Source organism: Rhodofomes roseus (genome assembly GCF_022264815.1).
Source record: "Rhodofomes roseus strain CIRM-BRFM 1785 chromosome Unknown C8Q71scaffold_3, whole genome shotgun sequence".
NCBI classification, from domain to species: Eukaryota; Fungi; Basidiomycota; class Agaricomycetes; order Polyporales; family Fomitopsidaceae; genus Rhodofomes; species Rhodofomes roseus.
Genome location: NW_025952959.1, coordinates 1274492 through 1301444, shown reverse-complemented (window position 1 = coordinate 1301444; position 26953 = coordinate 1274492). Strand labels below are relative to the sequence as shown.

The following is a 26953-nucleotide window of genomic DNA, read 5'->3' as shown; positions in this document are numbered from 1 at the left end:
TGTCGAAACGACATCCATGCCATTCAGCTCGAGTAAGAGTGCATCCATCCTACTAGCAAGCCACTGGCAACTACATGCTATCTCCTCAGTCAAGCTCATCATAGAGCGAGCGGGCGAAGACCTCAGCCAGATCATCCAGCTCGCGCTCGTACAGCTCGTTGAAGTCGCGCGCCGTGACGGCGGGCTCTGCGGCGGGCTCTACGGCGGTAGTCTTCTGGTGCCTGCCGCCGGCGTGGGGGTGGCCGTGCTTGCCAGCGTGCTCCTGCTGACCGTGGTTGTGGCCCTGCTTGCCGTGCTTGTGGCTGTGCTTGCGGCCGTGGTTGCCGTGGCGAGGCCCAGGCTGGCCCTCAAGCTCACGGGCGTAGAACTCATCGAGTTCGAAGTCGCGTTCGGAAACGGCAGCAGCGGGAGCAGGAGCCTCGGTCGCCTCAGCGTGATGGTGCTTGTGGCCGGCTCCGTGCTCGCCGTGTTGACCGGCGTGCTGCCCGTGCTTTCCCTGCTTCTGCCCGTGCTTGCCCTGCTTCTGCCCGTGCTTGCCATGCTGCTGCCCGTGGCGGTGGCCGTGATTGCCAGCTTGGCGGGCGTAGAGCTCGTTGAAGAACTCACGGGTAGCGTGCGGCTGGTGGTGGGCAGCGTGTTGACCAGCGGCGGGGTGCTGGCCAGCCTGGTGTGCGGGTTGCTGACCATTGTGGTGGTGGCGATGCTGAGCAGAGTGCGCAGGGTGGTGAGCATCGTGATGTTCCTGAGCGTGCTGCGCAGCGTGCTCAGGGTGCGCGCCAGCGTGAGCGTGTTCCTCGTGTTCATCGCCGGGGCCGCGAGCAAGGAGCTCCTCTAGGTCGCGAGCGGCTGGCTTGCGACCTTGCTTTCCGCCATGCTTGCGACCGTGCTTGCCCTGCTTATGGCCGTGCTGGCCGTGCTGCTGACCGCGATGGCCTTCATGACCGTGATGAGCGTGCGCACCAGCGTGGGCATGCATGCCGGCACCGTGGTGGGGGTGGGGCTGCTCGGAGACCTCGCCTGTCGCCTCAGTCTCAACGGGCATACTAGACAGCAGGTGTTAGGTCGAGGGCAGAAGTCGAATCGATCCATACTTACGGATAAGCGAGAGCGGGGGTCGCGGCAGCGACGGCGGCAGCAACAGTGAAGACCGTGGAGAAACGCATGACGATGAGCTAGAGATGTAGATTGAAAGGATTGAGGATGAGGTCGTTGGATGGCGTGCAGTTGGCAAAGATCGTAAGTGTCGTTCGACAAAGAAAAAAAGCAAGGCTAGTGAACAATTGTTAAACCAGGGCATTTCCAAGGAGACGTCGCATTGTACTCACCAACCAGTACCCGCTTTTGTGTGTGAGCTCGAAGAAGTGGAAAGAGCTGAGGTTCCCCTGAAAGTAGGGTCACCTTAAATATGTGAAGCCGACGAGTGGCCATGGGCGACTGTCTAGTCAGACTCCAGCGTGGCCGAGGAGCGCTGCGGCAATGTCGACGCAGGTTTCATGACTTTGCATCTCGACCGACCAATGACCCGCCGTGGAGTACTTGGCAGATTAGGGCGTCACCGAGTTATTCAGTCACCCCTTGGTCTCCAACGCGCCGATGCACTGGCACATTGCATGCCGAGGTTCTATGTCGTGCCTTGTTGATGGCGTTTGGTTTGGCGGCAACGAAAGACTTCTTGCTATTGCCCGGATGTTGAATCGTACGCAATCGGGCCCATACATGTGCTCACCGTACAGTCGCCTAGCTCGTTGGCCAGTAAGTACGCCCGCGCACCAGTTTCGTCGATCCTTCGTGCCTAACAGCTGCTATGAAATGTGTGCCTTACACCCGCCCAGGCATGAAGTGCGGTGTCGCAAACACAGCGTAGGACAAGCTCGTGCCTCAACGACTGCTGTCAGCGTCTATAGATCATCGCCCGCCGGACCATCCATGCCACGAAGAACTCACCAGAGATGCCGAGAGGCTAAAGTAATGCTGGTTCCCGCACACCCACGAATCCAAACACATCCTAGCTTCCCAGAACTACCATGCCGCTTCCGCTCCGACCGAACGACTCAGATATGCCAGGGTTGTAACAAGTTGAACAACAGCGCCGGGACAGCGCCACCCGGTGGCTGTGGCACCATCACCCGAGGCTCAGGCTGCTTTCAGGACGAACGCGCTCGATCATCTCTGCGATCAGGATACAAGCAACTCTTAGCATTATCGCATCTGGACAATTGACGCGCTCGGAACGTCGGCCAAGCTCCGTGGGTGCTACTTATCTGGATGCCATTGCAATTCGATGGTACTCGATTTCAGTATGTGAACAACGGAAAGATTGCCTAAAGTACATACCTCGTACTACAACGACCAATACACTCTCATGGCACTTCTGCGCGTCACTGCAGTCGGCAGCGAGCAAGTTAAGTTACCGTGACACAGGTAAAGATTTTCTGTCCAGGGCGAACATCGAGTCCGAGCTTGCCGGAGCCCTCGGAGTCAGATAGGGGACCTCGGTATTCCTCGGGAACGCCGCTGCCACATATGCACCATTCACAGCATACATGATTGCACCCCGTATCGCAATGCTAAGGCGCCGTCCACCATGCATGAGCGCAACGTTGCTGCACCCGCCGCTCGAGTACATTGATGCCGTTGGCCTGTATGAGCGCCTATTGAATGAGTACAGTCTCACCGGCAGGACCTCCTAGGCGCTGTGCGCCGGAAGTATGGAGTAGCTCGGACTCATCTATTTCTGCGCTTCAGCGGCCAACATAGCGCAGCACATCCAGCGGCTGTTCGAGCGATAGTCAATGTTGTGCGCACAGCCTGCATTCCCGCCCCGAGGAATCGATGAATGTCTCCGCGCACGGCTCCAAGACATGCTGAGCAACGAGACGTCCGCGGTAAACCAGTGTTGACAATATGGTGAGCCGAGAGCACGGCCGCCATCGGCGCTCATGCATAAGTGAGTGTAAGCTGAGAAGAAACTCGATTCTTTGCTTCTTACCTTGCAACCGCCATCAATCATGGCTGCGACCCTTGACTGTACCTTGAGTACTGCAGACCAGGCAATGATGTCCCTTCGTTGCACTTTCTTCACAATCAGATCAATCGGTGAAGCTCGAAGAAATGTAACTCACCCTCGCACGTCCGATAGGCTCCGGAATCGGAGGCAGACAGAAGAGGTGACAATGAGATGACGCCTAGGATGCACCCCCAAACAGACTTCTTGCAACCCTCTCAATGCTAGATCATACGACAGCAAATCGCGCCGACAAGGTCCAAAGATAAAACCCTCATCTACGTCTGACCCCGGCAGGTCGGAGCGCGTAGCAGGCCGGCCGGGCAACGAAGACCGCTGAAAGCATACACAACGTACATGCACAACATTCACCGACTAGAATACACTCTTTGTTTCTGATTCGCACTGTACAATGTCGTCGACCTACACACCCCTTGTCGCTGAATATAAGACCCGCACACTCGAGCAAAACCACCACTTACCTCACCCGATAACGCCGAACTGCGCCATCATCCGCTGCCGTCCACACTTCCGGCTCCTGTGTTTGCACGACACAAACAGCGCGCACAGCTTCACAATCCGGCCCCACAAGTTCGGCACGTACGCCAGGTCCCTCCGGCCGTACATCTGCGATGTACGGCAGCCCATCCTCCGTCGCAACGGCCAACCCGATGCCCGACCCATCCAGAGCTCTGGCGTCTGTGGCGAACGACGAGGCGTCAAGCGGCACAAACGTGAGATCTTCGACGGACGCCGTATTGCGCTTGAACGTGGTCAATGGTGTCGCGAGCGCACGCGTATCGTACACCGCGACGATCCCGTTCGTCGAGCCCGTGGCGACAAGGTCCTCCGTAGGCGCATACGCGATCGCCTGCAGTACGCTCTTCCCCCGCGCTGGTTGAGCCTGCGAGCGGAATACACTGAGCTTCGTCCGCAAGTCAAACGCCTCGAACGTGCCATCCTGCAGCGCAGCAAAGACGAGCTTGTCTTCCGTGTCGACCTCACGCGGGTCGGTGCCTGCCTCATCAGCGGCGGTACCGTCAGCCTGAAGCGACCCCTCGCCAACACTGATCGCGAGGACGGGCACATTGTTGCCGTTGGCTGAGCCCATCATCCGTATCTGCGACTCCGAGGGGACGTCCCAGAGGCGAACCGTGCCATCCCTCGCGGCGGAGAGCAGGTTGCGTCCTTTTGATACGATCGCCGTCGAAGTGATGCCGCGCGTGTGTCCACGGAAACGCCGTACCGGCATGATAGGCCCTTGTGTAGCGGAGGGCTCCTCTGGTGGCGCTGCAGGTAAGATGGCGAGGGAGAAGTCGACGGAGGAGGTCAGGAGCACGCGGGAAGACGGGAAGAAGCGGAGAGAGGTGACCGTGCTGACATGTGGTCTGCATGAATTGGTAGGTCGAGACTGCGATGTTTGGGAAATGTGAATCGAACCATCCATATGTCCCGTCGCGAACTGAGATCCATCTGGGGAGACGTCAAAGGCTGTGATCTTCAAGGCCTAAGTTGTTGCAAATAGTCAACGGCCTAGATTACAAGGACAAGGATAAAATGCGGCACTTACTTTACGCCCCTCATGCTCTGAATACGTCTTCGTGGGCACAGCGAGTCTTGTAGGTGGTATGTGCAACGGAGAACAAGACGCTGAGTACAGTGCCTAGAGATAGGTCATCGTTTTTACTTCGGACGCTTGAACATACCGGACACAGACGACAAGGCGCATGCATGCGAGGAGGTCAGTAGGAGCGGATGCTCACCTCTCCACTGCGGAGGAGTTCCACACCATCTCTTCCCTCGAAGCGTACCAAGTCCCGATTGAGGTCGTCGAGAGTAGCGTACACTTTCCCGTGGACAGACGGCTCTCCAGATTTGTAGCACGAGAGCCAAAATGTGTCCTCCGGTGTAAGACCTTGGTGAACGTCGGATATTACGGACAAGAAGTCAGGCTGAATTGTGCACATAGGCAAGACGAGGGGATCAGAATCCATCTCGAGCAAGCACCAGGCCCCTTGTCAACTACAAGCTAACGTGTTTGAGAGAAACTCGACGTTTGGCCGGGAGTGAGAGGGGTCGACGGTATGTATGTACACAGTTATGTAAGTGGTCCAAGGCTCCAAGCGCAACGCAAGCGATGTTTGGCGCGGTGAACACACAACGGATCGATCGAATCGAATCGTTCCGGTTCCTTTCAGTCTAAGCAGTCACGGGATCGTGACGCGCCTCAGTGCTCGCCTGGCGCGTGCGACGCGTTCAACCTGCGTTCAACTTGAATCTGCTCGGATTAATGATACATACGTCTCCGAACCAACATCGTCGGGATCTGATTCGCTGATGTATCTTCCTACCTGATCACAGTACACTTCATGATAGGAGGTACTCGGGACATACTGTGAGTGTGCATGCGAGTACGAACAGTACCTCGAGCCCATCGTCACACAATGAGGTGCCCAAACGAGACGGCGGCGATATCCGGCGTAATGGTCCCAAAGTGAGTACTGTCCTAGCACCATGTAAAGTGTACGCTAACCTGTAAATGAGTTATCTGGACGCATGGATCGTAGCTGCGCCATCTCGACCATCGCCCACTGGCAGCCTGGCACGAAATTCGGCGACTGACCGCGCTATGCAGCCTTTAAATACAGCCCGCCAGCCATCGACCTCTTTCTTCACCGTACCACGTAGTACACCCATCTCAGTGCTTCTAGTACAACTCCCTGCCTCATCTATCCTCGAACTTTCTTGCTATCATGCCTTCCTCTAAGCTCTTCCGCCAGGCTATCCTCTCCCAGTTCTTGGTGGTGGCGCCAGGTGTTGCGACTGCCCGGGTGGGTGTAGATGCTGCAGAATCTGCACCTGTTCGTAAGCACAAGCGACCTTCCTGCGCGACATCCAACAAGTTCAGCAAGGCGCGCCTCCAACAGCAAAAGGAGCTGGTTCCGACTCCCGCTGCTGCCCCGAGCGCTCCGTCTGGCTCGAGCAAATCGCACATCATCCGCTCGGTATCCAAGCTCTTCGGAAGATCTCGCGGTGAGCCTGTTCCCGAGCCACCGAGAGGTCGTTCCCGTCAACGCCGCGTCGTTTCTGGCGACGATTCCGAGCGGAGACGTGCCCTGTCCCCACCGAGAGTTTCCTCGACGAACGCTAAGGTTCCGCGAGTGCCCCAGGTGTTGAAGGCTTCCGCTCATGCGCCTGCCTACAAGCCTGTCCGCTCCCACCCATTCGCGACCACCGAAGCCGCACAGGTGCCCAAGTTCCCCGTACCTGTGCCCGTCCGTCGAGTTTCAAATGTGGCTGAATCGACTTCTGTAAACTCCCTTATGTGAGTGATCAACCCAAGTGGCCATGAGGTGTACAAGCTCTGACATGTTATCGTCCATACAGTGCTCCGACAATCAAGAGAGGCCCCTCCCCCCTCTCTCAGTCCTGCTGGACTTCGCCTGCAGAGTCAATTCCTCGCTCTCCTTCCATTCCTGATGGCATGCCCGTCGATGCTATCTCGAGTTCCGAGCCTACGAACGACTCCGCCATGGACTGGGAGCCCATCCCGCCGGTGCCCCCTTTCATGTCCCGCACAGACTCCTCCTCCACTGCTTCCTCCTTGGGCTCTGTCCCCTCGACACCGATCGACGAAGATGTGGTCATGGTCGACGTCTTCGATGTTGAGTCCAGTGTCGACGTTGATGCCCTCCCCGTGGTCGAGGAAGTCCCTGCGAAGTCCGATGACTGCTCTCCCCCAGCTCGTCCTGTGAAGCCATTGCCTGCTCGCCGGCACCCTCGTGTTCCCGTTGAGGTGCCCATGCCTCCGGGGTTCCCCACCGATGGCGACGCCGGTACCTTGGCAGCATCGGACTCTGAGCTGGAACGCCAACTTTGGGCTGACATGAACGACATCCTCGGCCACGAAGACGAGCCCGCCAGGTTCTGCTTTCCTCCCGAGGGTATTCCCGTCATCGTGTCATTGCCCCCCTCCGTCCCTCAGCCTATCATCGCCAAGTCCATCCCTGCTGTCTTCTCGAATGGCGTCGACTTCGACGAGCCCCTGCGGGAAGCGTTCCGCCCGGACGCGTCGAAGTCGAAGTCACAGCAGGCGATGGAGGCGGCGGCCCCGGACGTCGTCGTCACACCGGCGACGCCCGTGGTCATCTTCCCTGCCATTACCGCCGCCGAGGGCTCCGATGGCACCTCCCATCAGTCGCTGAATGCACTGTGGGAGGAGCTCTTCGGCCCTGAGGTGGATGCGTAATGAAGCAATGGTTGACATTTTTGAGACCCGGTATGACATTCCCTCCCTATGTCTTGAAGGCCGCCTCAGCTCACATGCACCTTTCCATACTGTAGGACATGGTACTGTAGAACATGGTACTGTAGGACATGGACCTGTAGGACATGGTACTGTAGAACATGGTACTGTAGGACATGGACCTGTAGGACATGGTACTGTAGGACATGGACCTGTAGGACATGATACTGTAGGACATGGACCTGGATTCGCACAAGTTCTGGATGTACCCCTTCCCATTCCCCTTCTCCCTTCCGTTATCCTCCTCCTTCCGTCATCATCCTTCTTCCGTCATCATCCTTCTTCCGTCATCATCCTTCTTCCGTCATCATCCTTCTTCCGTCATCATCCTCCCATCATCCTCCCCCTTCCATCAACATCCTCATCCTCCGTCCGACATCATCCCTTCCCCCAGCTTGCGGGTACGGACCTGCCTGTTGTCTACTGAACTTTTTCTGGTTCTCTTTCAGACCTCAAGGCCTCAACCTCAACTCGAGCTACAGCGCACCGTCCCCGCACCGTTCCCCGTGGTCCCGGATCAAGACGAGTCCAGGAAGTGGTCGACCTCCCCAGGCTAGGGCCCAATGTTGTTCAGTTGATTACCGGCGCGAGGAGTCATGACCCGACGACCGTTTGGTTGATCTTCTGGACTTCGGCGGGCCAGCACGCGGTTCGGAGCGGAAGGTGAGTCGATTTGGTCGCGCATATGAGGATGTACTGAATGTCTCGCATGCAGACTGCAATTTGGTCTCCCTCCAAAACATCCAAAAGGCTGTTGCACAATGGGTTGACCTTACCTGCGTGCTGCAGCTCTAGGATGCGGGTTCTAGTGGGTATGATGCCTGAGCGAGTGTTGCTAGCTCGGCGACGCGCGTAACGACGGCCTGAGTCCTACACTCGTTCTCCCATCGGGAGTTCGTGCGTCAATGCATCTCGCCCGGAGGTAACGAGGTTCTCCCTCGTTGTAGCCGATTGGCCCTCCAAAAAGAAAAAAAAACTCGAGCATATGTAATCGTCGTGGTTGACTTGTAGATCAGACCGATGAATGTAATAGACAGCCATGTACTCATTTAAGCAAGGACAGATATCAGACGTCGCACCGATTGCTACCGCTTCGCCTTCTTCATACTTCGCCGTGCTCCCTTCTTCTCTTTCGCTGGCTTCTCGTCGCCGTCATCTGCCTTCCTCTTCTTGCCAGTGGCAGTGCTTTTGACACTGATGATAGTGGACTTCCCGCTTCCCCCGCCGTCCGCGAGCTTGGCGACCTGCGCCTCAGCCATGCTCCAATTTGCCGAGGGGTCGTCGATTGCGTACCTGCACAAATAGCCTGTGAGCGGCACGAACACCACCGACGGACAGATCCCGCCCTGAAGGACATGCGACTCACTTGCTCAGGTCGAGCGAGTCAATCATCTGCCGTTGCTTATCCCGTAGCGACTTCGTTACCTCGTCACCAGCGTCCTTCAGTTCGTCAGTAATGCTCGTCTCGACTGGCTTCCACTTTGTGGCACTGCCGTCCCCATCTATCCGAGATGTCGCGGGCTCCTCCGGCATCGCAGCGCTGATGGCCTGACGTTGAACGTCGTTTAGCCGCTTGCTGATCTTCTTGACGATCTTGACGAAGAGTGCGAGAGCTTGCGAGACAGGCAGCTGCAGTTCCGACTGTGCACAAGCGTGAGCTTTCTTTCATGTGTACACCGGAGAACAGACGAACCTCGACTTCCTCGATCGTCTTGCGCTGCATGCCCAATGCAAGCAGAATGGAGCTCTGCACTGCGCTAAGGTGCACATCCTCGCCTAGCCGCTTCTCAAAGTACAGAGAGGTAACAGTGGGTAGCAGGTCAAGGATGACATGGTAGTCGAGCATGTTGTTGGCATACGACTCCAAGCGCTTGAGGTCGAAAGGCGACAGGAGGAAGGAGAGCTCCTGGTTTGTCAGATCTGCAATGGTTCATTTCACTAAACATCTATGTTACGATGGAAGAGCGACACATCTTACCTTTTGTACGCTCTGACCCCAGCTTCTTGACACCGTTGCTAGCGGCCTCTAGGATGCTTAGAGCTGTGACGCTGCCAAACTCCCGGAACTTGAACGATAGCAACGACAGGAATCGTCTCCGAAAGTCTGTGAATGACTCGCGTGAGCGAAGAATACCTAGCGAAACTTCAGATAATCCGTACCTCTCGCGAACTCCCCTAGCCACTCTAGCTCACTATCGGCCGACGTGTTGAGGCCGCGGGCCATAACACATGTATGCTCGCCAGTGAGCTCACTCGTCGTCTGTCGGATATACAGTGGCACGTATCCCGCACGCTTCCAGAACCTGAGGAGCTGTGGTGTCAAGCCGTACGATACGCCAAGGTAGTCGAGTGTCTCGGGTTTGCGTTCCGTCAGACGCTGGAGTAGTGGTGGCATTGCCGTCGCCGCACGGACAGTCGGCTTGTCTGTCAAGAGATTTGTCGACTCGTCAATCGCGGCGGGATCGGGATAAGACAGCTCGGGCTGTGCAGTCTCGTCAAGGTTGAAGTACTCCCCACTGTAGAAAGAATTTAGAGCCTGCAGAGCGCGCGCTCCATAGCCCATCTAAGCTCAAGGAATGATCAGCATTGACCAATTAAGATGCCCTTGGCCTACTCACGTTGGCATAATCCGGATGTGTAGCTATACGAACTATTCGTGCGCCAGACAGTAGCGCAAATTTGCTCTCCTGGAACTGCTGAGAAATTAACCAAGGAATCATGTCTCCGCCAGCCCTGAATCCGCGACTCAGGCCATCCATGATGGCCTGCTTGCTGATGTTGCCCTCCAGCGCAACTTGCAGGACGACAAGCGGCTCCGGCAGCGTGCTCTCGTCGTCCTTGATCGGCGGCAGAAGCACGAACAAATGGTGCGCGGGTGCGTCACTCAGGAGCTGCAGGTCGTTCGGCTGGTTCTTGTAGTGGCTCGCGACGTACAACGCCATCATGCGCTGGAGGAACACCTCCGACGCAGGGTGGTAGCTGAACAGCGTGTCGCGCGAGACGTAGAAGAGCTCGCACTGCGACGGGTGCGGCGTGCTGTGCACTGCGCTCTTCGGCGCGATCGTCGCATCGAGGCAGAGGAGCGCGTTCAGCCACCTCTCTACCTTGTCGCCTGTGGCGTACCGGATGGGTGTCTCGAGCTTAATCTCGCGCAGCGTGCGTGCCTTGGGCGGGGCCTTGGCGAGCGGCTTCTTGGACGAACCTGCGGTGGGCGCGGTATCGTCGGCGGACGCGGCGTCTTTTGTAAGGGCGGATCGCGTGCTCTCGCGCAGCTGCTGGATGAGCTTAAGGGAGAGCGACCGGCCGGTGCCTTCGTAGCCGTTGATGGTGGACGCCATGAAAACCAGGTAAGGGCCAATGAGGTTGCGAACTAGTGGCAGAGGAATAGCGGCAGCTTCATCGATGATGACTAGCTCGGCTTGCCCGAGGACATGGGCATCTTGTGGTTGAATGTACTACATAGACAGATAAGAGGGTTGTGAGAGGTTAGCACGCGTTGTACGTACCTGAATAGTCTGACGATGTTGCCGGAAGACGTTGACCCGCACAATCGCCTTGTTGAAGTCGGGATTCGTGCTTTGTGCAATATCATAGTCAAGGTGTTCCTCGTACCCCAGAGCATCCATGCCCTTGAACACGAAGTCGAACAGCGTCTTCAAGTTCTCCGGGCTAGGACTCGTCACGAAGATATTCGAGTACCCATGTGCAAGCGCCGCTGCAATCGCAAGACCCAGTGCCGCAGACTTTCCTCGTCCACGGGCTGCAGTGAGCGTGACTGTCGAGCTAAGCGTCTTCTCCGCGATGGCGTCGACGAAAGTGAGTATCGCCTGCGCCTGATCAAGTGTCTTCGCGAGCTTCACGAGTTCGCCGACGGGTTTTGTGTCTGCGAGGCTGTCCTTGAGATCCTTCAACTCGGACTCGACCTTGCCCTTCCCGCGCTCCTCCTCGATGGGCCTGATGTCCTTGCCTCGCGATACAGGAAGGACGTTGAGTTCATCGTCCAGGACGAGGCAGTCCTCGCAGGAACTGAGGGAAAGTATGAAGCGTTCATTGAAACGCGCGACGACCGTGTCGTGGGCGGATGTTCGGTACCGGGCGTGAACATCCTGCGCAAAGGGAACATCAACCACAACGAAGGGCAAACAGGAACAATCAGACGCACCATGGTCATGGTATACAGCTGCCTCAGCGAGCTCATCGTCTTCAGCAGGATCACAACCAGACCACCTCCCTCGACCGTCTCGATCGTCCGCGCAAGTAGGTTCGGCGTGATCGCCTCGAAGTCCTGCAGCACACACATGCCATAGGTCTGACCCAGGATCTTGTGCGACTCCTTGTAGTACGTATAGCGGATGTCGGTGACGGTGACAAAAATCTCGAAGGGGTCTTGCTCGTTGGCTTCTCGCACACCGCGCTTGACATCCCGTTTGATCTTCGCTTCACGCTTTTTTCGGTGACTAACAGTGCCCTCTGTGAGTACGGCATAGTGGTCTGAAGAGCCTGCAGCCTACCTGGTGAAGCCGAGATCCTTCTTGTAACACCAAAGAACGGATGGTCGTGCAGACACCCGGGCTTGGGATAGCAGGAAGTGCAAGTTCACCACCTGATAGAATGAGTACCTCCTGACAGTGAGGCATGCTATCTAGCTCACCTGGTCCCTTCCCTTGTCCCCAACTAGCACTACGAATGAACGGTGATTCTTCTTGACATTGTTATTGATGAGGATAGGCAATCGGGGATCGAGTTGCTTGCGCATGTCGCTTTACCGACTGGGGTTTTTGATGAACAACAGTGAGCCCTTGCCTGTAATATCCTGGGTCTGCCTGAGATGACGCTGGGCCGGCGACCGGCTAGAAAGTAGCACTGAGGATCGAGGAAGTTAAACTTAAAGAGATGCGAGGAAGTCGACTAGGAGTGTGATCACGGGCGTCTAGCTAAATTTCTGGTCCTCGAGCGTTGATTGGCTGAGCGAAGGAAGTCAAACGGCGAAGGAACGCGTCTTCATCCTCGTCCTATACCACCACGTTCACCGATTAATACCGCACCTTCTTTCTCAGAGCCAACAATGCGGCTCTTGTGAATACGCAAGCTGAATGCTATTCATTGGAATTAGGCACGGTATGGTTCCTTGTATTTGGCACTAGACCGTGACGTCTTACACTTACTCGCTTTCATTGAGATTAATACGCCTAACCTGTCCTGCTTTGACATAACAAGACTACTCCAGGGTGGACGTGCTCGAGAGGCGTGAACAATGAAAACTCGCTGCCGACGTCAAAGGGAATGGTACTCGCTTTGTCCCCCCTTGGTGGAACCTCCCGAGCGAGACATTATATAAAGGACATCTGTGCGTACCCGTTCTTTCAGTCATTTGCCAGTGTACGCGCGCAGGCGTTACCTTGCGCCCCATCCACTCGTCGCCTCAGTCATTCGCCCCTACTACCCCGCCATGAATACCGTCTCTTCCATGCACCCCAACGCTCGCCACAAACAATGTTTGTGCGGCAAGTGGTTCAGCATCAAACCCGAGCGCGATCGATACTGCTCGAAGCCATGCGCACTTGCAGACTCGTGGAACACGCTGGTAGCAGGCGAGTCGCACTACAGGCGCGAGATGGCCGCGAGGGAGGCGATGAAGGCCGCTTCCGCGAAACGAGTGGCATCCAGCAGATCGATGCGCACTCCAGAGGTTGCGACAAGCATTCCCATGGGTCAGCGCGGCGGGCCTGTAGCCATACAGGCCGACTATTACACCGCTTTCGGTCAAGCGGTCCCCCATCGTCCCCAACCAGTCAGCACCAGGCCGAGGACGCGGCACCTGCGCAGGATACCATCGACGATGCACCTATCCTCGCTAGCCAAATCCCAATCTGTACGGCCCCTGAACATGTTCTCGCCTGCGCCTTCATACTGCGGTAGGCAGGGCTGAGGCAGGAACTCCGGAGAACGATTTAACCGCTGGACGTCACTCCTGGCGCAAAGCGAGGACAACGCTCTTTCATCCACGCATACCACTTTCATCCACATACCTATGGCAAATAGGCTGAGGATCATAGAATGATTACCTGGTTACTCGTTCGTTCACTCGAAGTTGTATGTATGTTTACTGCACTTCATGGCGTCTCTCGACATCCTTCGTTTTCTTCTGCTGCACTCCTGTTGTAACACATTGCCCAGCAACATCCCAATCAATGTATTGAATTCTCCGCACAAAGTATTGAGGACATTTGTCTGGACAGGAGTCGGGGCTGGCGTAAAGGTGTGGCCTGTTTACCTCTTCGAGCACGGGCGCCTGGCGTTATCAGCTGTTGTTTACATACTCCCGCCGTCGTATCATGAGTGCCGCGGAAGAGCGACGAGCAGCCTCGCCGCTCGTGCGTGGGCTGCGATATATAAAGCCCCTGTCCGCATCCAGACAACCTCTTCTCTCCTCTCATGTCGACGACTCAGCAGCCCGTCTCCGACGCGATCCTCACCCAGATCCTCGGCCGGCTCGATGCCCTCCAGGTCTCCCAGCAGGCACTGCAGGCCAAGGTACGTGTGGAATGCGATAGAAATACGGAGACGAGCTGACCTGCAGTACAGCTAGATGCGTTGACCAACCCGCCTGTGAGCCCGGTGTCTTCGCCGCCGAGGAATGGCATCCCTATCCCGCAATCACATTCGCGAGAGGGGTCCCTGTCTGGGCTCGCACCGACGACAATCTCACCGCCGAGCTCGGTAGCGGGCACGCAGTCGCCACCGATCCATGCTTTGAACATCGACAAGGATAAGCAGTTGAGTGACAAGGAGCGCGAGAAGCTGTTGTACCCTGGGCGAGTCTTGTTGACGAGTGAGTTGATACTGTCCTCCATTGGTGTCGTTGGTGGCCCCCTATATCTGTCAGGCATCCGGATTGTCTTGCATGCCGAGTGAAAGCCCTCAGTGGTTGATCGCCTGTCCCACCGCTGCCGTTGATGATCTCGTCTCACTATCATGGCGTTCTGTGGCCCTACGTTTGAGATGCGAAGATCTGGTACTTGTGAAACCGTGAACTATGAGATCAGGGCGGGACAGTCTACGCGAAGATGCTCCGTGTAGCGAGCATACGTTTCTGATGACAGGTTGGGCCGTAGGTCAGGCGAAGTTGAGTTGGTCTGGACATAAGAGTGGCCCCGTACCCGTGTGCCCCATATCGGCTCTTCGACTCGCTGTCTTCCATCGGAGTATGGTATGGCTCTTCGTCTGTACTGATATCTCCTTTGCTCTCCAGCCTACCCAGATCAACACAACATCAAGCCCTATCCCATCCAGTGGGGCGCCGCCGACCCATCCGTACGCGGCCCCGTCATCTGCTCGCGGTTCCCCTCTTCAATCAAGCAGCGGAACGCCCTTGGCGCGCACTCCGGCTCGTACTCCATCTACCGCGCGCTCGCGATCGCAATGGGCACGCTCACGCCCTCGCACAAGCCCGACTACTCCAAGACCGAGCCCAGCGTCCCTATCCCGCCGCAGCCCGCGTGGTCGGACCCGACGAAGATCGTCTCGTTCGACCCGTGGGGCCACGTCGTCCCGCAAGTCTTCCGTCGCGAGCTCGAGGACCTCGGTCTGGATGTCCGCCCGAGTATTGCGGTCACCCGCGGGCACTTGAAGCTGAGCGAGATTGACGAGGTGGCGCGGAAGGGCGACTTGACTGTGGATGGCAAGATCCTGATCAAGAGTTTGCCGTTGAGGAATGTGGACGGGAAGGAGAGCACGGCGGACCCTGGTGTGGAGATCGCAATCAACAAGGCTGCTGTCGAGCCCGTGTGGCATCTCCCTGGCGTGGCGGAGCGATTCGGCATGTAAGTGCACGTATCTGGTTATGAAGTGGGCTGGTATACTGAGGTGTTGGAAAGCTCCGAGAGCTTGCTCCGTCGAGCACTTTTCGAGGATACTGGAGGAATGTACCCCGAGCTCATCACCCGACCAGACATCAAGGTCTTCCTTCCTCCCATAGGCAACCTCACTGCCTACATCTGTAAGGAAATCATCATTGCAATTGCGTCGAAGTTGCTGATTCCCCCCAGTCGGCAACCCCGCCTACCTCCATGACGAGACGAAAGAGCTGACACTGCGCGTACACGACGAATGTATGACCTACGTATACCTACGCTACATCTCCCTTCTGATAGCGCTTTTCACAGGCAACGGTTCCGACGTTTTCGGATCCGACATCTGCACATGCAAGCCATACCTGACGTACGCCATCGAGGAGTGCGTCCGTTGCGCTCAACGCGGCGGTGTCGGTCTCGTAGTCTACTTCCGTAAGGAGGGCCGTGCTCTCGGCGAAGTCACCAAGTGCGTCTCACATCAATGTGTTGTGCGAGCCTGCGATGCTGATCCGCGCGCAGGTATCTTGTCTACAACCTGCGTAAGCGGGGCATTGACTCTGCGGACAAGTACTTCAAGGCGACCGAGCTCATCGCTGGCGTCAAGGACATGCGCTTCCAGGCGCTCATGCCCGACGTCCTGCACTGGTTCGGCATCAAGAAGATCGACAACATGGTTTCTATGAGTGACATGTGCGCCCTCTTCCCTCACTGTGCATCAAGAGAAGCGGCTGACTTGTCTCGAATCAGGAAATACAACGCGATTGTACAATCTGGCATCCCGATCCTCAAACGTTATGACATTCCTGGTGTGTCCCAGTCTTATGTTCATTGTATACTCAGACTCACACTCGGGCACCTGCAGACCATCTCCTACCACCTGACTCTCGGGTCGAGATCGACGCGAAGATCGCGGCTGGTTACTTCAGCAACGCGAAGGTCGTCACTGAGGCTGACCTCGTCAAGACTGTTGGGCGTACATGGGAAGAGACAGAGCATTGAGATGGGGCTTTCACGGTGCTGCTCGGTCGCGATCTGCAGCTTGGTATAGCGTCTTGCATATTGTCACGTTGTAATGATACAGTATCTGCGATATCTAGCCACAGACTGAAACATAGTGAAGATGTGCGACAGACGGTCCATATCCAATAGTAACGCGACTCAGATGCAAATTCATCTCTTCAAAGCTCACCAATCATACTCGGGGATGTCATCAGCCCAGGTGTTGTCTTCTTCATCTACTGCGTCCTCCTCTTCCTCCTCTTCCAACACCCGCAACTTCTTGATTGCTTGCTCCGCTGCAGCGAAGCGGACCTCTTCCTGGCTTGCTCTGCTGTGATACACCTCCGTCACCTTCACGATCTCTTCTTCGTCCATGAGCACCGCGCAGCTGACATTCCCTTCCTTCTTCTTCACATCGAGCTTGACCTTCTGCTGCGGGTCCTGCTGGGCCGCCCACATCGTTAGGCGCGAGATGGGATGCAGCACGTCCATCTCGTTGCGATCAATGATGCGCTCCAAAACCTCCATGATTCCGAGGGTGCGCAGCACGTCGCACACGGCGGTGAAGTCACCCTCGGAGTCGAGGAAAACGGCGCCGAGCAGGCTCTCCACCATATCGCTCAGGAACTTCGGAGCCTGCAGGCTGGTTAGCGCCGCCCATGGGTAGATGGTCTTCTGCTTGAGAGCTTTCTCGATCTCCGGACCGACCTTCTCGAAACGCGTCGAGGCGACGTGCTGGTCCTCCAGCACACGGTGGCTGGAGTGCAGAAGGCACTGCCAGAGATAAATCTTCTGCTCATCGGTGTCAACGGTGACACCGGTCCCTGGCGACCACGACGGGTTCGGCGACTCGCAGATCGTGAACGTCTTGAGACAGAAGAACGCGAGGAAGTGGGAGTTGACGAGTGCCTCCTTACGCAGGTGCATGTGCCCGGGCTTGTAGTTCTGCCCCTCCGCGTGGAAGAGCATGGAGGTGACGATCATGTCCAATGCGCAATCCCCCAGGAACTCTAGTCGTTCGTAAGACGTGGAGGCCAAGTCGCCGTTGTAGCTCGCGTGCGTCAGGGCCTGTATAAGCAAGGCTTTGCGCGTGAACTCATAGCCGATCATCTGCTCGACGAGGCTGAGCTGAGGAGGAGGCACGTCGAGCTCTTCGTGCCTCGCCAGTACCTCGTCAATGTGAACCGAGAGATTCTTCCAGGACAACCCTAGACCGAACGTCGCTATGCACTCAGTTGCCAGATCAAAACCTCCATGCTCGTATGCGGCGCCGATCAAGGACTCCACGACGTCCGCAAGGACCTTGGTCGACAGCTCCTGCGTCTGCTTCTTCTTCTTCTTCTTCCCATCCTCTTTCGTCTCCTCTTTCGTCTCCTCTGTTGGCTCCTCTGTTGGCTTCGTCTCAGGCCTGGCGGGCTCCTCGACGACGGGTTCAAACAGGTATCGAGGCTTCCACTTCCTTGGTACGAATCGGTCTCGGATGATCCACCTATGCAAGCCTTTCTCGATAGCTCCTTTGGCTAGTTGGACGTTAGAGACGGCGTGATCTTTCCGTCTGGCGAGGTATCCTTCGTGCCATAGAGGATGATCAGCGAAAAGCTGTGTGCTCGTCAAGCACTTCAAAACACAGTCTCCGAGGGTCTCGAGACGTTGGTAGTTGAGCGGCTGTTCATCGATCATTGTCTCTTGAGCGACGGGTGCCGTAGTCGCGATCCGGAGGAGATGGAAGGGTACTTGTGCGACCGAGTCCGCAGGCAACAGCTCGTCGCGGAGGGACACGATAGTGAGAGCGCAAGTCATCCAACGAAGGATCGAAGGGAGATACATAGCGTATTGCAGATCTTCCTTCGATATGAGCTCGATCGTTGTATACTGGGGTAGAAGATAAATTGCCTCGTCGCGAGCTAGACCGGCCGTGTCGGAAGCCAGTGGCGCCAGGAAATTGGCTCGCTGAGGGAACTGCTTGACCTGAAGCACAGGGAATGTGATATTCGCGTCCGGGAAGCCTTCGTATCTCTCTCGCATCCTCTCCTCGTCTTCGACACCCAACGGACCATTGTACCAGCGCACGAACTGGAAAAGCTTGCCGAACTTCTCGTTCGGTCGAACGAGTGCCAAGTCCGTTGGAAGTCCGTACTGCTTGTGCAGTACACCCGCGTTTGCTCTCATGCTTGTCTCCAACCGATCGTTAACGTCGGTACCCCGATCGATGCGGTCTCCCATCCATTTCCGTCGTTCCTCCCAGAGGTGCTCGTCAGGACCATCCACTACCGGCAAAAACAAGTAGGCGAACGCATGGTCGTCTGGCCTCATCCGCGCGAAGTACAGCGTCGAGAACATGCGATGAGTATAGACGCGGGCACGCTCGAGGTACGCCGAATCAGGCTGCATCTTCCCGATTGGCCGTACTTTGACGTGAGTAGCACCGCGTCCTGGGATGTAGATAGTCGGCATCTCCTCCTTGGCGAAAGTAGGCAGCGGATTTGGCGTCAACATTGTCAAGGCCGGCAGGCCGTCGATGATCACCTCCGCTTTCCACCAAGCGTCTTCGTCCGTCTTCGGAGCCCAGGGATCCGCCTGTATAGATACCCTCTCTGTGCCAGCCCGCTTCTCGATGTCAGCGAGTAGCTTCTTGACTTCCTCCCCTTTGTCAGGTTCGAGCTCGCTCATCAGAGGCAGTAGATGGTCGTCTAGCAGCTTGGCCTTGTGCAACGCGACGTATGCATCGAACGCCGCATGCTTCTGTGCCAGACGCTTCGTGTTGTGTTCCCGCTTCGTGGAGAACTTGCGGAGACTACACACAACGCCCCGTTGAGTAACATGCAGCTGTATAGCTATAGGACTTACTGGGGTGGAAGACATCTCGGAAGTGTGACAGTGGCTCCCCAAGGGCCCTTATACGGCGGCAGGTTCTTGAGGCGGTCCTGCTGAGAGTGCCAATCTTCGGGGTAGTCGGGTGGATCGAGATCATATAGAGCCAACTGTCCTCCGTACGCCGCATTCGGCAGGACAGCACAGAAGTGATTTAGATGACTCGTCACGGAGTCGAGCGTGAGGACAGCGCTATGGGGGGGATTGTCAGCACACAAGAAGTCTTGATTGCTACGACGACATACCCGGTAGACTCAACAGTGTACGTGCGCTCGTCGTGGTCGTCCTCTTCGAATGTTTCTGGAACTACCCTGTCGGGATCCGTGTATAAAGCCATCATCTGCTGCTCGATGGTCTGCCACTTCCGGATCTCCTGTTCGTGTTCCTTGTCTTGTTCCAACATCATGATGAAACTACTCTTCCGCTGCCGGGCTCGGCCTCGACTCTGCGCCCAAGCGACCACGTTCGGGGGAGGGTCGAAGCGGGTGACACTACTGCAAGCCTGGATGTCGATGCCCTCCTCGGCGACGGAGGTGGATACGATCAGGTTCTTATCGCCGCCTCGGAACTCCGCCAGCGTTTTCACCTGCGAGGCCTTGACAATCTCGCGGGTGATATCGAGGAAAGAGTGCCGCTTGAAACTCGACGAGCTTCCTAGGAGACAGCCAATGCGGAAGAGCTGCGCAGTCTCTGGGAGTCGGGACAGCACTTCCGCGAGGGCAATCACCGTGTCCCGCCGAGTGACGAAGATGAGGCCGCTGTACGTCTCGTCCGCCAGCCGGAACTCCTCCTCCTCTGCGAGCAAACACGCGATCAGCGCCTCTAACTTCGGCGCGAGCATGCGGCGGATCTCGTCCGGGTCCGACGAGAGGGGCACGAGGTTCACCTGATCGAGGTTGTCGAGCAGGTAGTGTTTCTCATTTGCCTTCCAGCTGGTCATGATGTTATTGTACGGGTTCGCGGCATGGCGCGCCTGTTCGATGACCTTGACGATGTACCAGTCCGCCGCCCACTCGCCGAGATACATGCAGATCTCCTGAGCCGCTCTGAGAAAGTCGTTAAGGCCCTTGTGGGTGAAGGTATCACCCTTGTCGATGATCTTCGACAGCTTCTGGTCAATGCGGCGCCGTTCATCATCCGAATGTGCCCGTGCCAATTGACTACGCAGGGATTTGACGCTCGGGTCATTCTCGATGGAGAGTGAGTCAACCACCGTCTTGAGCGAGAAAGTGTTGTAGGATGGTAGCGTATCCCAATCGTATGACGGAGGGCCATAGAGGACGTGCTTAAAGACCGGTTTGTGGACATGTTGAGCGAGCTCCTCTCTGTGCATACGCGATGAACGGATGATGCTGTCGAGGTTGCGTTCGAGCTTGCTGTGAAAGAAGTAAACACACTGAGACCGACAAGATGAAGATCAAAGCGTACTCGAATGCGGCCTCCGTGTTACCGCCATAAATTGGACTAGCTGTAAGACCAATGACCATGGGCCGGACACGCTCATGTGATCCGGCTGTCCGAGTACGTTTGTCTAGTGGGAAGTAGAATTGTTGCATGATCATGTTATACGGATGTTTCGAAATTGCATGGTGGGCTTCGTCAAAGACAAGCAGACCTATGTCCATGCCTAGGTCAACGAAGCCCTGCATATATGCGTAAGATGAGACATCAGTGAATGCAGCATCATGGACACGTACATGCAACAGCGCATCGAGCAGCACTTGTGGCGTAGATACGATGACCCTGTTAGCTTCCAGGACACGTCGCCACAGCGCCCGGTCCTTCCATTGGCCGGGCTCTGATGCTCCGGAGATCATGAGTATAGCTGGGATCGTTTCCTTTATCACAGCACATTGCTGTTCGACAAGAGCCACTGTAGGCGCGAAGAACCACGAGACCTATGATGCAGTCAGTGTCAGCGAGGCTATGGGCATGATCATGAGTCACCTTTCGCGGTTCCCGCTCTGCTTCGTGCTTCATGCGCAGAACAGCAATGTGAGTCTTACCAGACCCCGTATCGAGCGCGATGATGATGTTGGATCTCAAGCTCTCCTCGAGAAGTTCCTGTTGATAGTTACGCGTGTGGAAAGTATTCGACGCGCCATTGTCGACGCTTGGAGGGGGATCACCCATAGCGATGCAAGACCTGAGGATACCTCAGTACTCGAGGTGGACATAATGATAGAATGAAGGGTTAGAATAGGGCAGTAAAGACCGAGATCGCAGCTGTTGGACGCGCGGTGTTGATCGCAATCCTTACCGCAGCGAGCACTCGCAGACAGTACCTTGGACTTGAAGCGAGTAGTTGACTCACCTGGACACAAGACGATCTTGACTCGAAGGGAGCTAGTACTGTACCGGCGTCGTCTACAGAGAGAGGCTGAGGAGAAAGACGGGCTACGGCGCGAACTATGGTGGTCTTTTTATGTATCGAAGCCACCCTGTCAGCTCGGACCTCAGGCTGCGGACAATCAGATAGACGCCACTTTCATATAAGCAAGAGTGGCAACGAGCCTTGGAAGAGATGAAAGATACCGACAGAACATGGCCATCCCATTGTCATGCGCCATACCGTGCGAGAGAGGTCGCGCCCAGTGCCCTGTCAACCTGAAGACTCGAAGACGTCGAGAGCAATCCAGAGGATTGACATGAATGCGTCCATGCATTGACTATTCAATGGGCAGCTGCGCAACTTGAAGGTGATATAAGTATGGTGCATGAGACGAATTTAAAGTCTTGGACGGTCTTACGCTAATACCAATTCCGAGCCAATCCTGCGTGACCGTCGAGCCACAAAACATATGCATGCATATGTTTAGACACATTCTTAACGTCCAGTTACTATAAGCATTAATGGGGTAGTGGTAACCTGGGTCGTTGCCATCGACCCGCCGGGGGTTCGATTCCCCCTTAATGCATTCAGCGAGCTGTATTAAGTTTTTCATTTTACACAACCTCGGAGACTGGGGTGGGGCGCGGTGGTTCATATTTTTGATTGAAGTGCCCTCTTCGGAATCTGTAACTGTCGTCGAGCTGGCCTTTGGATTTACTCTGATTTTTGCACGACGCGTGTCGATCGTGCTGATCCAATCACATGCGGCAGAAGAACGCGCGCCGTCAAGTCTGCTCCCGACTCGGCCGGCGCACACACCGCGCCTGCCGACCCGCTGCGGTGTGCGCGCGCTGCTCCTGCCACTGTGCAGCTTTCACGTCTGTGCTGGATGTTCCGCCCTGTCAGCTAGCACATCCTGAGCGATGGATTCCATTCCGATGGCGAGGATGCGCTCGCCAAACAGCGCGTCCCGCTCAGCCTACTCGCCGCGGCGCTCTCCCCCCTCAGCCAGCGCACCTCGTTCTGCCTATACTCCCGTACCCACCGCCCGTACAGCCGAGGAGCTTCCCCCGGTGAACTCGTTCGAGAGCATGGACGATACACACGTGCAAGAGATACACCCGGAGTGGAAGCGTAGCCTATATATGCTCCTGGAGCGGCCCACTTCCTCGTACTCGGCTTTCATCATCCACGTTGCTACGACGTCCCTGATTATCATCTCTGCGCTTGTGACTGTCCTGGAAACTATTCCGTCCTTCCACTCAATATCTCCACGAATATGGTTCGGCTTCGAGACGACGCTGGTTGTGCTCTTCACGGTGGAGTACATCGCGCGGTGTCTAGCGCACTCTGCGAACGTGTGGACATTTCTGCGATGGTTTGGCTGTGCGTAAACTGTCCTTATGTGTGGGCTAGACGTAACCTCTGTGCCATGTCCAGCGTTCTTCGGTATCATAGACTTGCTTGGTATTGTTCCGTACTACCTGGAGATCATCCTCCACCAAGACACCGTACGTCGACGCACGCTGTCTGCGCTCCTCTCATGCGAATATCTGGCAGTCAACCTTTTTCAGATTTACCATTCTGCGGACGTTTCGCTTGCTACGCGTGTTCAGGCCGTTCCGCTATAATAACACTATCCTACTGTGCGTACGCCAGAGCATCCTCCTCGGACATCTGACTTATGGGGTTAGTACAATCGAGGTCATGTACCTCTCCTTCCGCCGCTCACAACACGCACTGCTGGCGCTTGCATTCTTCGTGGTCATGGTCCTAGTCGTGTTCAGCACACTCTTGTAGGTACTCTGACGTGCAACCTTTCAGGGTAGCTGATAAAGCGTCCAGATACTTCGCTGAGCGTGGAACATGGGACGAAGTACTGGGCACGTTCATCAATTCTGACGGTGATCCCAGTCAGTTCGCGGTATGTTTCCCTTGACTTCTTAGCCGCCTAGTTGATCTTACATCACGCAAACCAGTCAATTCCGGCTGCTGCATGGTACGTCATGTTTGTATATGATCGCCACAGAGAACTGTCTGACACCATTACTGTTCTAGGTTCGTGGCATGCAGTGAGTGTTAATGGTACATGTTCTGGCTTCGCTCCGACTCACAACGACCAGCGATCACAACCGTCGGCTACGGCGAGATCACACCTCGCTCGTTCCTCGGGAGGCTGATCACAATACCGTTACTTGTCTTCGGCCTCCTCCTCATCGCGCTCCCGACCTTCGTCCTCGGGCGCGAGTTCAGTCTAGTCTGGGAAATGATGAAAGAGGACCAGGTGCGCTCCTCCATCATTGACATTGACCACCGCCACTCACTTCACGCCTCACGCCTCTAGCAAATCTCCCGCGAAGAAGTCTTCAACGCACACGCGCTCGACCCGCTCGCCTCGCCCACGCTCGTCCGCCAGCGCTCCTCGTCGTCCGCCATGAATCCCTGGCGCCACACGCAGGACGAGCCACAGGCGGGCAGCAGCTTCTCCCGGGAGAGCAAGGAGCTCCGTGAGCAGGTCGCGGAGCTGAAAGCGAGCGTGGAGATGCAGGGCGCGCTGTTGCGTCGGCTTGTCAGCGCTGTGGAGGGGGGTGCGCAGGGGCAGGGGCGAGGGAAGCAACGCTCCCAGGGGCTCGGAGAAAATGTACTGTAGAATAGGTCGATATTTGTCTTGTTCGATAAGGCTTTGCTATAACTTGGGCAGGTACTGCGTGCGCGCTGGAGAGGTGAAATTTGAAAGTGCAAGCCACCCGCACCACAGCCCCGAGACGACCGATCTCTGCGATCTGCAATGGTCGCTGGGCTAGCACTCATTTCACCCGTGGCCTCACCGCCAGACGGCCTCCGCAGGATCAGTTCTGTGATTGAAAAACAAAAACGTCTGTACAGAGCGCCGAATGCATTAAGGGGGAATCGAACCCCCGGCGGGTCGATGGCAACGACCCAGGTTACCACTACCCCATTAATGCTGATGTCATGGTAGATATGTTTTAAACTGAGCATTGATTGTCTCGCTCATCGTCTGTGAAGACAAGCGGTAGTGCGAGAGTTGCTCCGAGTCTCAGCACAAGTACTGCTGCTACCTGCATTTCAGCCTGAGGCTCTGACTATTGACATATCTGCGTGTCCCAAAGCCCAAACCATTCCTGACTGTCAACATGGCATACAAGCCTCCGCATGCCCGGGCACATCGGGTGTACCAGCCCGGGAAGCGGCACATGGAACTGATGCCTTCCCTGAGTAGGAGCAGTGGGCTGGACAAAGATGGGGATGCGTGAGTCCTTTGGGGCATTTGACGATGGCTTCATTGTGACGCTGCATAGGGATGTAGGCTGAGGGACCGTGCAGTCCAGGAGGAGTATCGCGCGTTCATTGAGGGGAAGGTGAGCGTCGATGTAGTGGATGTTGAAGGACTCAGGGTTGACCATGAGCTTGTTTGGGGCAGGTCGACGACTTCTGGAAGCGCCATCCGTATGGACGAATCAGTACCGACGCGGATGCGAGACGTCGACAAGAGGAACAGGAGAACATCTTGATCTTGTTCAGTATGTACTATCTTGTGCATGGTTCATTGCCCGTTGCAGCACTCAGAGCACGCCAGGAAAGCTCCGCGAGGGACTCTTGGCGACCGACCGCAAGGATGCATTCGCACTCGAAGGTGAGCGCGCCATTCTTCATCTCCTCCGCCAGTCGACGAGAGCTCGCTTCAGCGTACGAAACGTCCCTCCACCTCTCGATTATCTTCCGCTCCGACAAGCAGACGACGTCTGTCCTCTCCCACCTCCCGCACCTCTACGGCGCGCGTCCGGGAGCTGCAGATCCCACTCACACAGCGCTGCCTACGACTCTGCTCTCGCTCCTTCACCACCTCCTTCTGGGCTACCCCTCGCAGAGCAGGTACCACGAGCACCTGTACTCTTTGCCTGGCCCGTTCCTCCCTCGCGATAGTGCGGCGTATCGATGGATCGCGCAGCTGACGCATAGTCTGCGCACGAGGAACTACGCGAAGCTGCAAGAGCTCACGGACCGCGATGCATTCGAGGGCTTCTTCGTGGACCCAGGCGCACCGGACGAGGGCGGAGGTCACCCGCCTAGCGGCGAGACGTCTGAGCAGATAGTTCATCAATCGGCGGGACAACCCAACCTTGCGCTGGAGGCTATGTGCACGCTTGTCGAGGGCATCCGCGACAAGGCTCGTGCGACAGCGTGGCTCGTTATGCGGAGCGCGTATCGAGAGCTTCATTGTGTCCCGCTACCTGTCAGTGCGCCGAAGACAACCGACAAGGAGCCCTCACCTACCAGCGAATGGCTTGCGCGTTCGTTGGCTCTGCGTCCTCTCGGGCCTCTGACAGCGGACGTCAGTGAGATGATGAGATGCGTGAACGAGTGGTTGGAGCAGAAGTGTGGCGAAGGCGAAGTAAAGCGCAAAGAAGGTCCAGAAGGGAGATGGGTCGTTAACAAAGTGCCTGTCAAGATGTAGTACATGTTCCTCGGAGCGACAATATTGTGTGATGTTACATTGGGATACGCCGAAGCTTAGCCCTCCAGGAATCTGCACTCATCCGCTATCATACCATTCACGCCGATGCAATCTATTTTCTTGTCAAATGAAACTCGTCCACCACGATTTGAACGATGTCTTTCCATTCCGCCATGGCTCCCATACCTGTTGTGTGGGATGTTCTTCGATGAGTAAAGATGACAACTACAGGTCAGAATTACGCACCAACATCACCACATGCGAGTGCCTTGCCTATTGGACCGACAACTTGATATTCGATCACCTCGCGTATTACCGTGAGCTGCTCGGCTGTGAGGGGGTGCTCGTACATAAGCGTGTTCATCGCGGGGAACACGTATGTAGGCGTTGTAGGTGCAAGTGCGCGGAGTAGAGACGTCTACCAACCGGTAAGCCGTCGTATGTACGGAGGCACAGGTTCAGGACATACCGCCAAGTTGTCGCAAATACCATGCGCGATCTTTGCTATCGTGTTCGCCGAGCACGGCGCGATGAGGACAATATCCGCCCATCGTCGCAGTTCTATGTGCAGGATAGGATCACCGATCCTGTAACCACCCTACATCAATATGTCAACCACTGTATATAAAAACCAGAGGTCAAACATACGTCTGAAGACCACTCGTCCTCATCTCGCCAAACCCTTGCGCCTGCTCGTTCCACCGCGCCGACGTCGAAGAATGACAGTGAGGCTTTGGTCGCCACAGCTTCGACCTTTACACTCTCGTACTAGATAACATAAGCTCCGTTAGTCAATCGTTGCTTGAACATCATGAGACAGGACACGGACGGACATCAGCTCAGAAACGATTAGTGGTGCTTTGATGGAGGCGACGCTGCCAGTTGTAATGAGTAACACATGTGTGCACCCTTCTGTGCGCTCCTGTTCTGCAACAAATGTTCGTTTGCTCATGTTGTGATTTGATGTTCAGTCTTTGGCAAACGTCAGGTAGCAAATGGCGAGATGGAGTTCAGAGTCAAGACGACGACCGCAGCTGCGGGCTGACCGCCACCGACGTAGCACGCCACAACGCCACAGGCAGCGATCACGAGCGCCTCGGGTGTATCGAGT

The 26953-nt window shown here is 56.1% G+C and overlaps 9 protein-coding genes and 2 non-coding genes across 11 annotated transcripts; 4 read left to right on the top strand and 7 right to left on the bottom strand.

The window, feature by feature from the left end:
- Positions 1 to 85: 85 nt before the first annotated feature.
- C8Q71DRAFT_854147 (uncharacterized protein) lies at positions 86 to 1163 on the bottom strand (the record flags this gene model as incomplete). Its single annotated transcript, XM_047927011.1, has 2 exons — positions 86 to 1043; positions 1096 to 1163. 2 exons carry the CDS (start codon positions 1161 to 1163, stop codon positions 86 to 88), a joined length of 1026 nt encoding a protein of 341 aa, XP_047783093.1.
- Positions 1164 to 3199: 2036 nt separating this feature from the next.
- On the bottom strand, positions 3200 to 5121 carry C8Q71DRAFT_738844 (WD40 repeat-like protein). The gene is made up of 4 exons (XM_047922679.1): positions 4768 to 5121; positions 4575 to 4667; positions 3487 to 4511; positions 3200 to 3437 (listed from the first exon to the last, which is right to left on the bottom strand). Exons 1-4 carry the CDS (start codon positions 4996 to 4998, stop codon positions 3428 to 3430), a joined length of 1359 nt encoding a protein of 452 aa, XP_047783092.1. The 5' UTR covers positions 4999 to 5121; the 3' UTR covers positions 3200 to 3427.
- A 1186-nt stretch (positions 5122 to 6307) lies between these two features.
- Positions 6308 to 6906, bottom strand: C8Q71DRAFT_738841 (uncharacterized protein). The gene is made up of 2 exons (XM_047922678.1): positions 6392 to 6906; positions 6308 to 6329 (listed from the first exon to the last, which is right to left on the bottom strand). Exon 1 carries the CDS (start codon positions 6899 to 6901, stop codon positions 6428 to 6430), a length of 474 nt encoding a protein of 157 aa, XP_047783091.1. The 5' UTR covers positions 6902 to 6906; the 3' UTR covers positions 6308 to 6329; positions 6392 to 6427.
- A 1367-nt stretch (positions 6907 to 8273) lies between these two features.
- Positions 8274 to 12195, bottom strand: C8Q71DRAFT_738840 (GNAT acetyltransferase 2-domain-containing protein). The gene is made up of 10 exons (XM_047922677.1): positions 11962 to 12195; positions 11822 to 11913; positions 11473 to 11767; positions 10817 to 11416; positions 9929 to 10765; positions 9471 to 9873; positions 9289 to 9414; positions 9004 to 9230; positions 8677 to 8951; positions 8274 to 8603 (listed from the first exon to the last, which is right to left on the bottom strand). Exons 1-10 carry the CDS (start codon positions 12064 to 12066, stop codon positions 8396 to 8398), a joined length of 3168 nt encoding a protein of 1055 aa, XP_047783090.1. The 5' UTR covers positions 12067 to 12195; the 3' UTR covers positions 8274 to 8395.
- Positions 12196 to 12316: 121 nt separating this feature from the next.
- On the top strand, positions 12317 to 13524 carry C8Q71DRAFT_738838 (uncharacterized protein). Its single transcript, XM_047922676.1, has 2 exons — positions 12317 to 12428; positions 12490 to 13524. Exon 2 carries the CDS (start codon positions 12594 to 12596, stop codon positions 13227 to 13229), a length of 636 nt encoding a protein of 211 aa, XP_047783089.1. The 5' UTR covers positions 12317 to 12428; positions 12490 to 12593; the 3' UTR covers positions 13230 to 13524.
- A 221-nt stretch (positions 13525 to 13745) lies between these two features.
- C8Q71DRAFT_700956 (GTP cyclohydrolase N terminal-domain-containing protein) lies at positions 13746 to 16162 on the top strand (the record flags this gene model as incomplete). The annotated part of the gene is made up of 9 exons (XM_047920159.1): positions 13746 to 13844; positions 13896 to 14142; positions 14563 to 15133; positions 15188 to 15309; positions 15359 to 15421; positions 15476 to 15629; positions 15683 to 15853; positions 15911 to 15969; positions 16026 to 16162. 9 exons carry the CDS (start codon positions 13746 to 13748, stop codon positions 16160 to 16162), a joined length of 1623 nt encoding a protein of 540 aa, XP_047783088.1.
- A 186-nt stretch (positions 16163 to 16348) lies between these two features.
- Positions 16349 to 21166, bottom strand: C8Q71DRAFT_701108 (P-loop containing nucleoside triphosphate hydrolase protein; the record flags this gene model as incomplete). The annotated part of the gene is made up of 6 exons (XM_047920168.1): positions 16349 to 18956; positions 19010 to 19225; positions 19279 to 20409; positions 20462 to 20676; positions 20731 to 20931; positions 20981 to 21166. The coding sequence occupies 6 exons, from the start codon at positions 21164 to 21166 to the stop codon at positions 16349 to 16351; spliced, it is 4557 nt and encodes a 1518-aa protein (XP_047783087.1).
- A 714-nt stretch (positions 21167 to 21880) lies between these two features.
- On the top strand, positions 21881 to 21951 carry C8Q71DRAFT_t24. Its single transcript has one exon. It is a non-coding gene; the product is annotated as a tRNA-Gly (tRNA).
- A 337-nt stretch (positions 21952 to 22288) lies between these two features.
- Positions 22289 to 25842, top strand: C8Q71DRAFT_794638 (uncharacterized protein; the record flags this gene model as incomplete). Its single annotated transcript, XM_047925550.1, has 11 exons — positions 22289 to 22751; positions 22806 to 22876; positions 22926 to 23011; positions 23060 to 23161; positions 23211 to 23293; positions 23489 to 23649; positions 23710 to 24006; positions 24533 to 24636; positions 24694 to 24745; positions 24954 to 25020; positions 25073 to 25842. 11 exons carry the CDS (start codon positions 22289 to 22291, stop codon positions 25840 to 25842), a joined length of 2256 nt encoding a protein of 751 aa, XP_047783086.1.
- Positions 24261 to 24331, bottom strand: C8Q71DRAFT_t20. The gene has a single exon. It is a non-coding gene; the product is annotated as a tRNA-Gly (tRNA).
- A 112-nt stretch (positions 25843 to 25954) lies between the features above and the next one.
- Positions 25955 to 26794, bottom strand: C8Q71DRAFT_700167 (flavoprotein; the record flags this gene model as incomplete). Its single annotated transcript, XM_047920105.1, has 5 exons — positions 25955 to 26028; positions 26089 to 26260; positions 26312 to 26440; positions 26491 to 26610; positions 26672 to 26794. The coding sequence occupies 5 exons, from the start codon at positions 26792 to 26794 to the stop codon at positions 25955 to 25957; spliced, it is 618 nt and encodes a 205-aa protein (XP_047783085.1).
- Positions 26795 to 26953: the final 159 nt, after the last annotated feature.

Coding starts and splice junctions, on each gene's coding strand:
- C8Q71DRAFT_738844 (XM_047922679.1), bottom strand. CDS start 4,998: ATGGATTCTGATCCCCTCGTCTTGCCTATGTGCACAATTCAGCCTGAC. Junction 4,668..4,767: donor AACTCCTCCGCAGTGGAGAG/GTGAGCATCCGC, acceptor ACCTATCTCTAG/GCACTGTACTCAGCGTCTTG. Junction 4,512..4,574: donor CAGAGCATGAGGGGCGTAAA/GTAAGTGCCGCA, acceptor GCAACAACTTAG/GCCTTGAAGATCACAGCCTT.
- C8Q71DRAFT_738841 (XM_047922678.1), bottom strand. CDS start 6,901: ATGTCGTTCATGTCAGCCCAAAGTTGGCGTTCCAGCTCAGAGTCCGAT.
- C8Q71DRAFT_738840 (XM_047922677.1), bottom strand. CDS start 12,066: ATGCGCAAGCAACTCGATCCCCGATTGCCTATCCTCATCAATAACAAT. Junction 10,766..10,816: donor AACATCGTCAGACTATTCAG/GTACGTACAACG, acceptor CTGTCTATGTAG/TACATTCAACCACAAGATGC. Junction 9,415..9,470: donor GCTAGGGGAGTTCGCGAGAG/GTACGGATTATC, acceptor AGTCATTCACAG/ACTTTCGGAGACGATTCCTG.
- C8Q71DRAFT_738838 (XM_047922676.1), top strand. CDS start 12,594: ATGGTACTCGCTTTGTCCCCCCTTGGTGGAACCTCCCGAGCGAGACAT.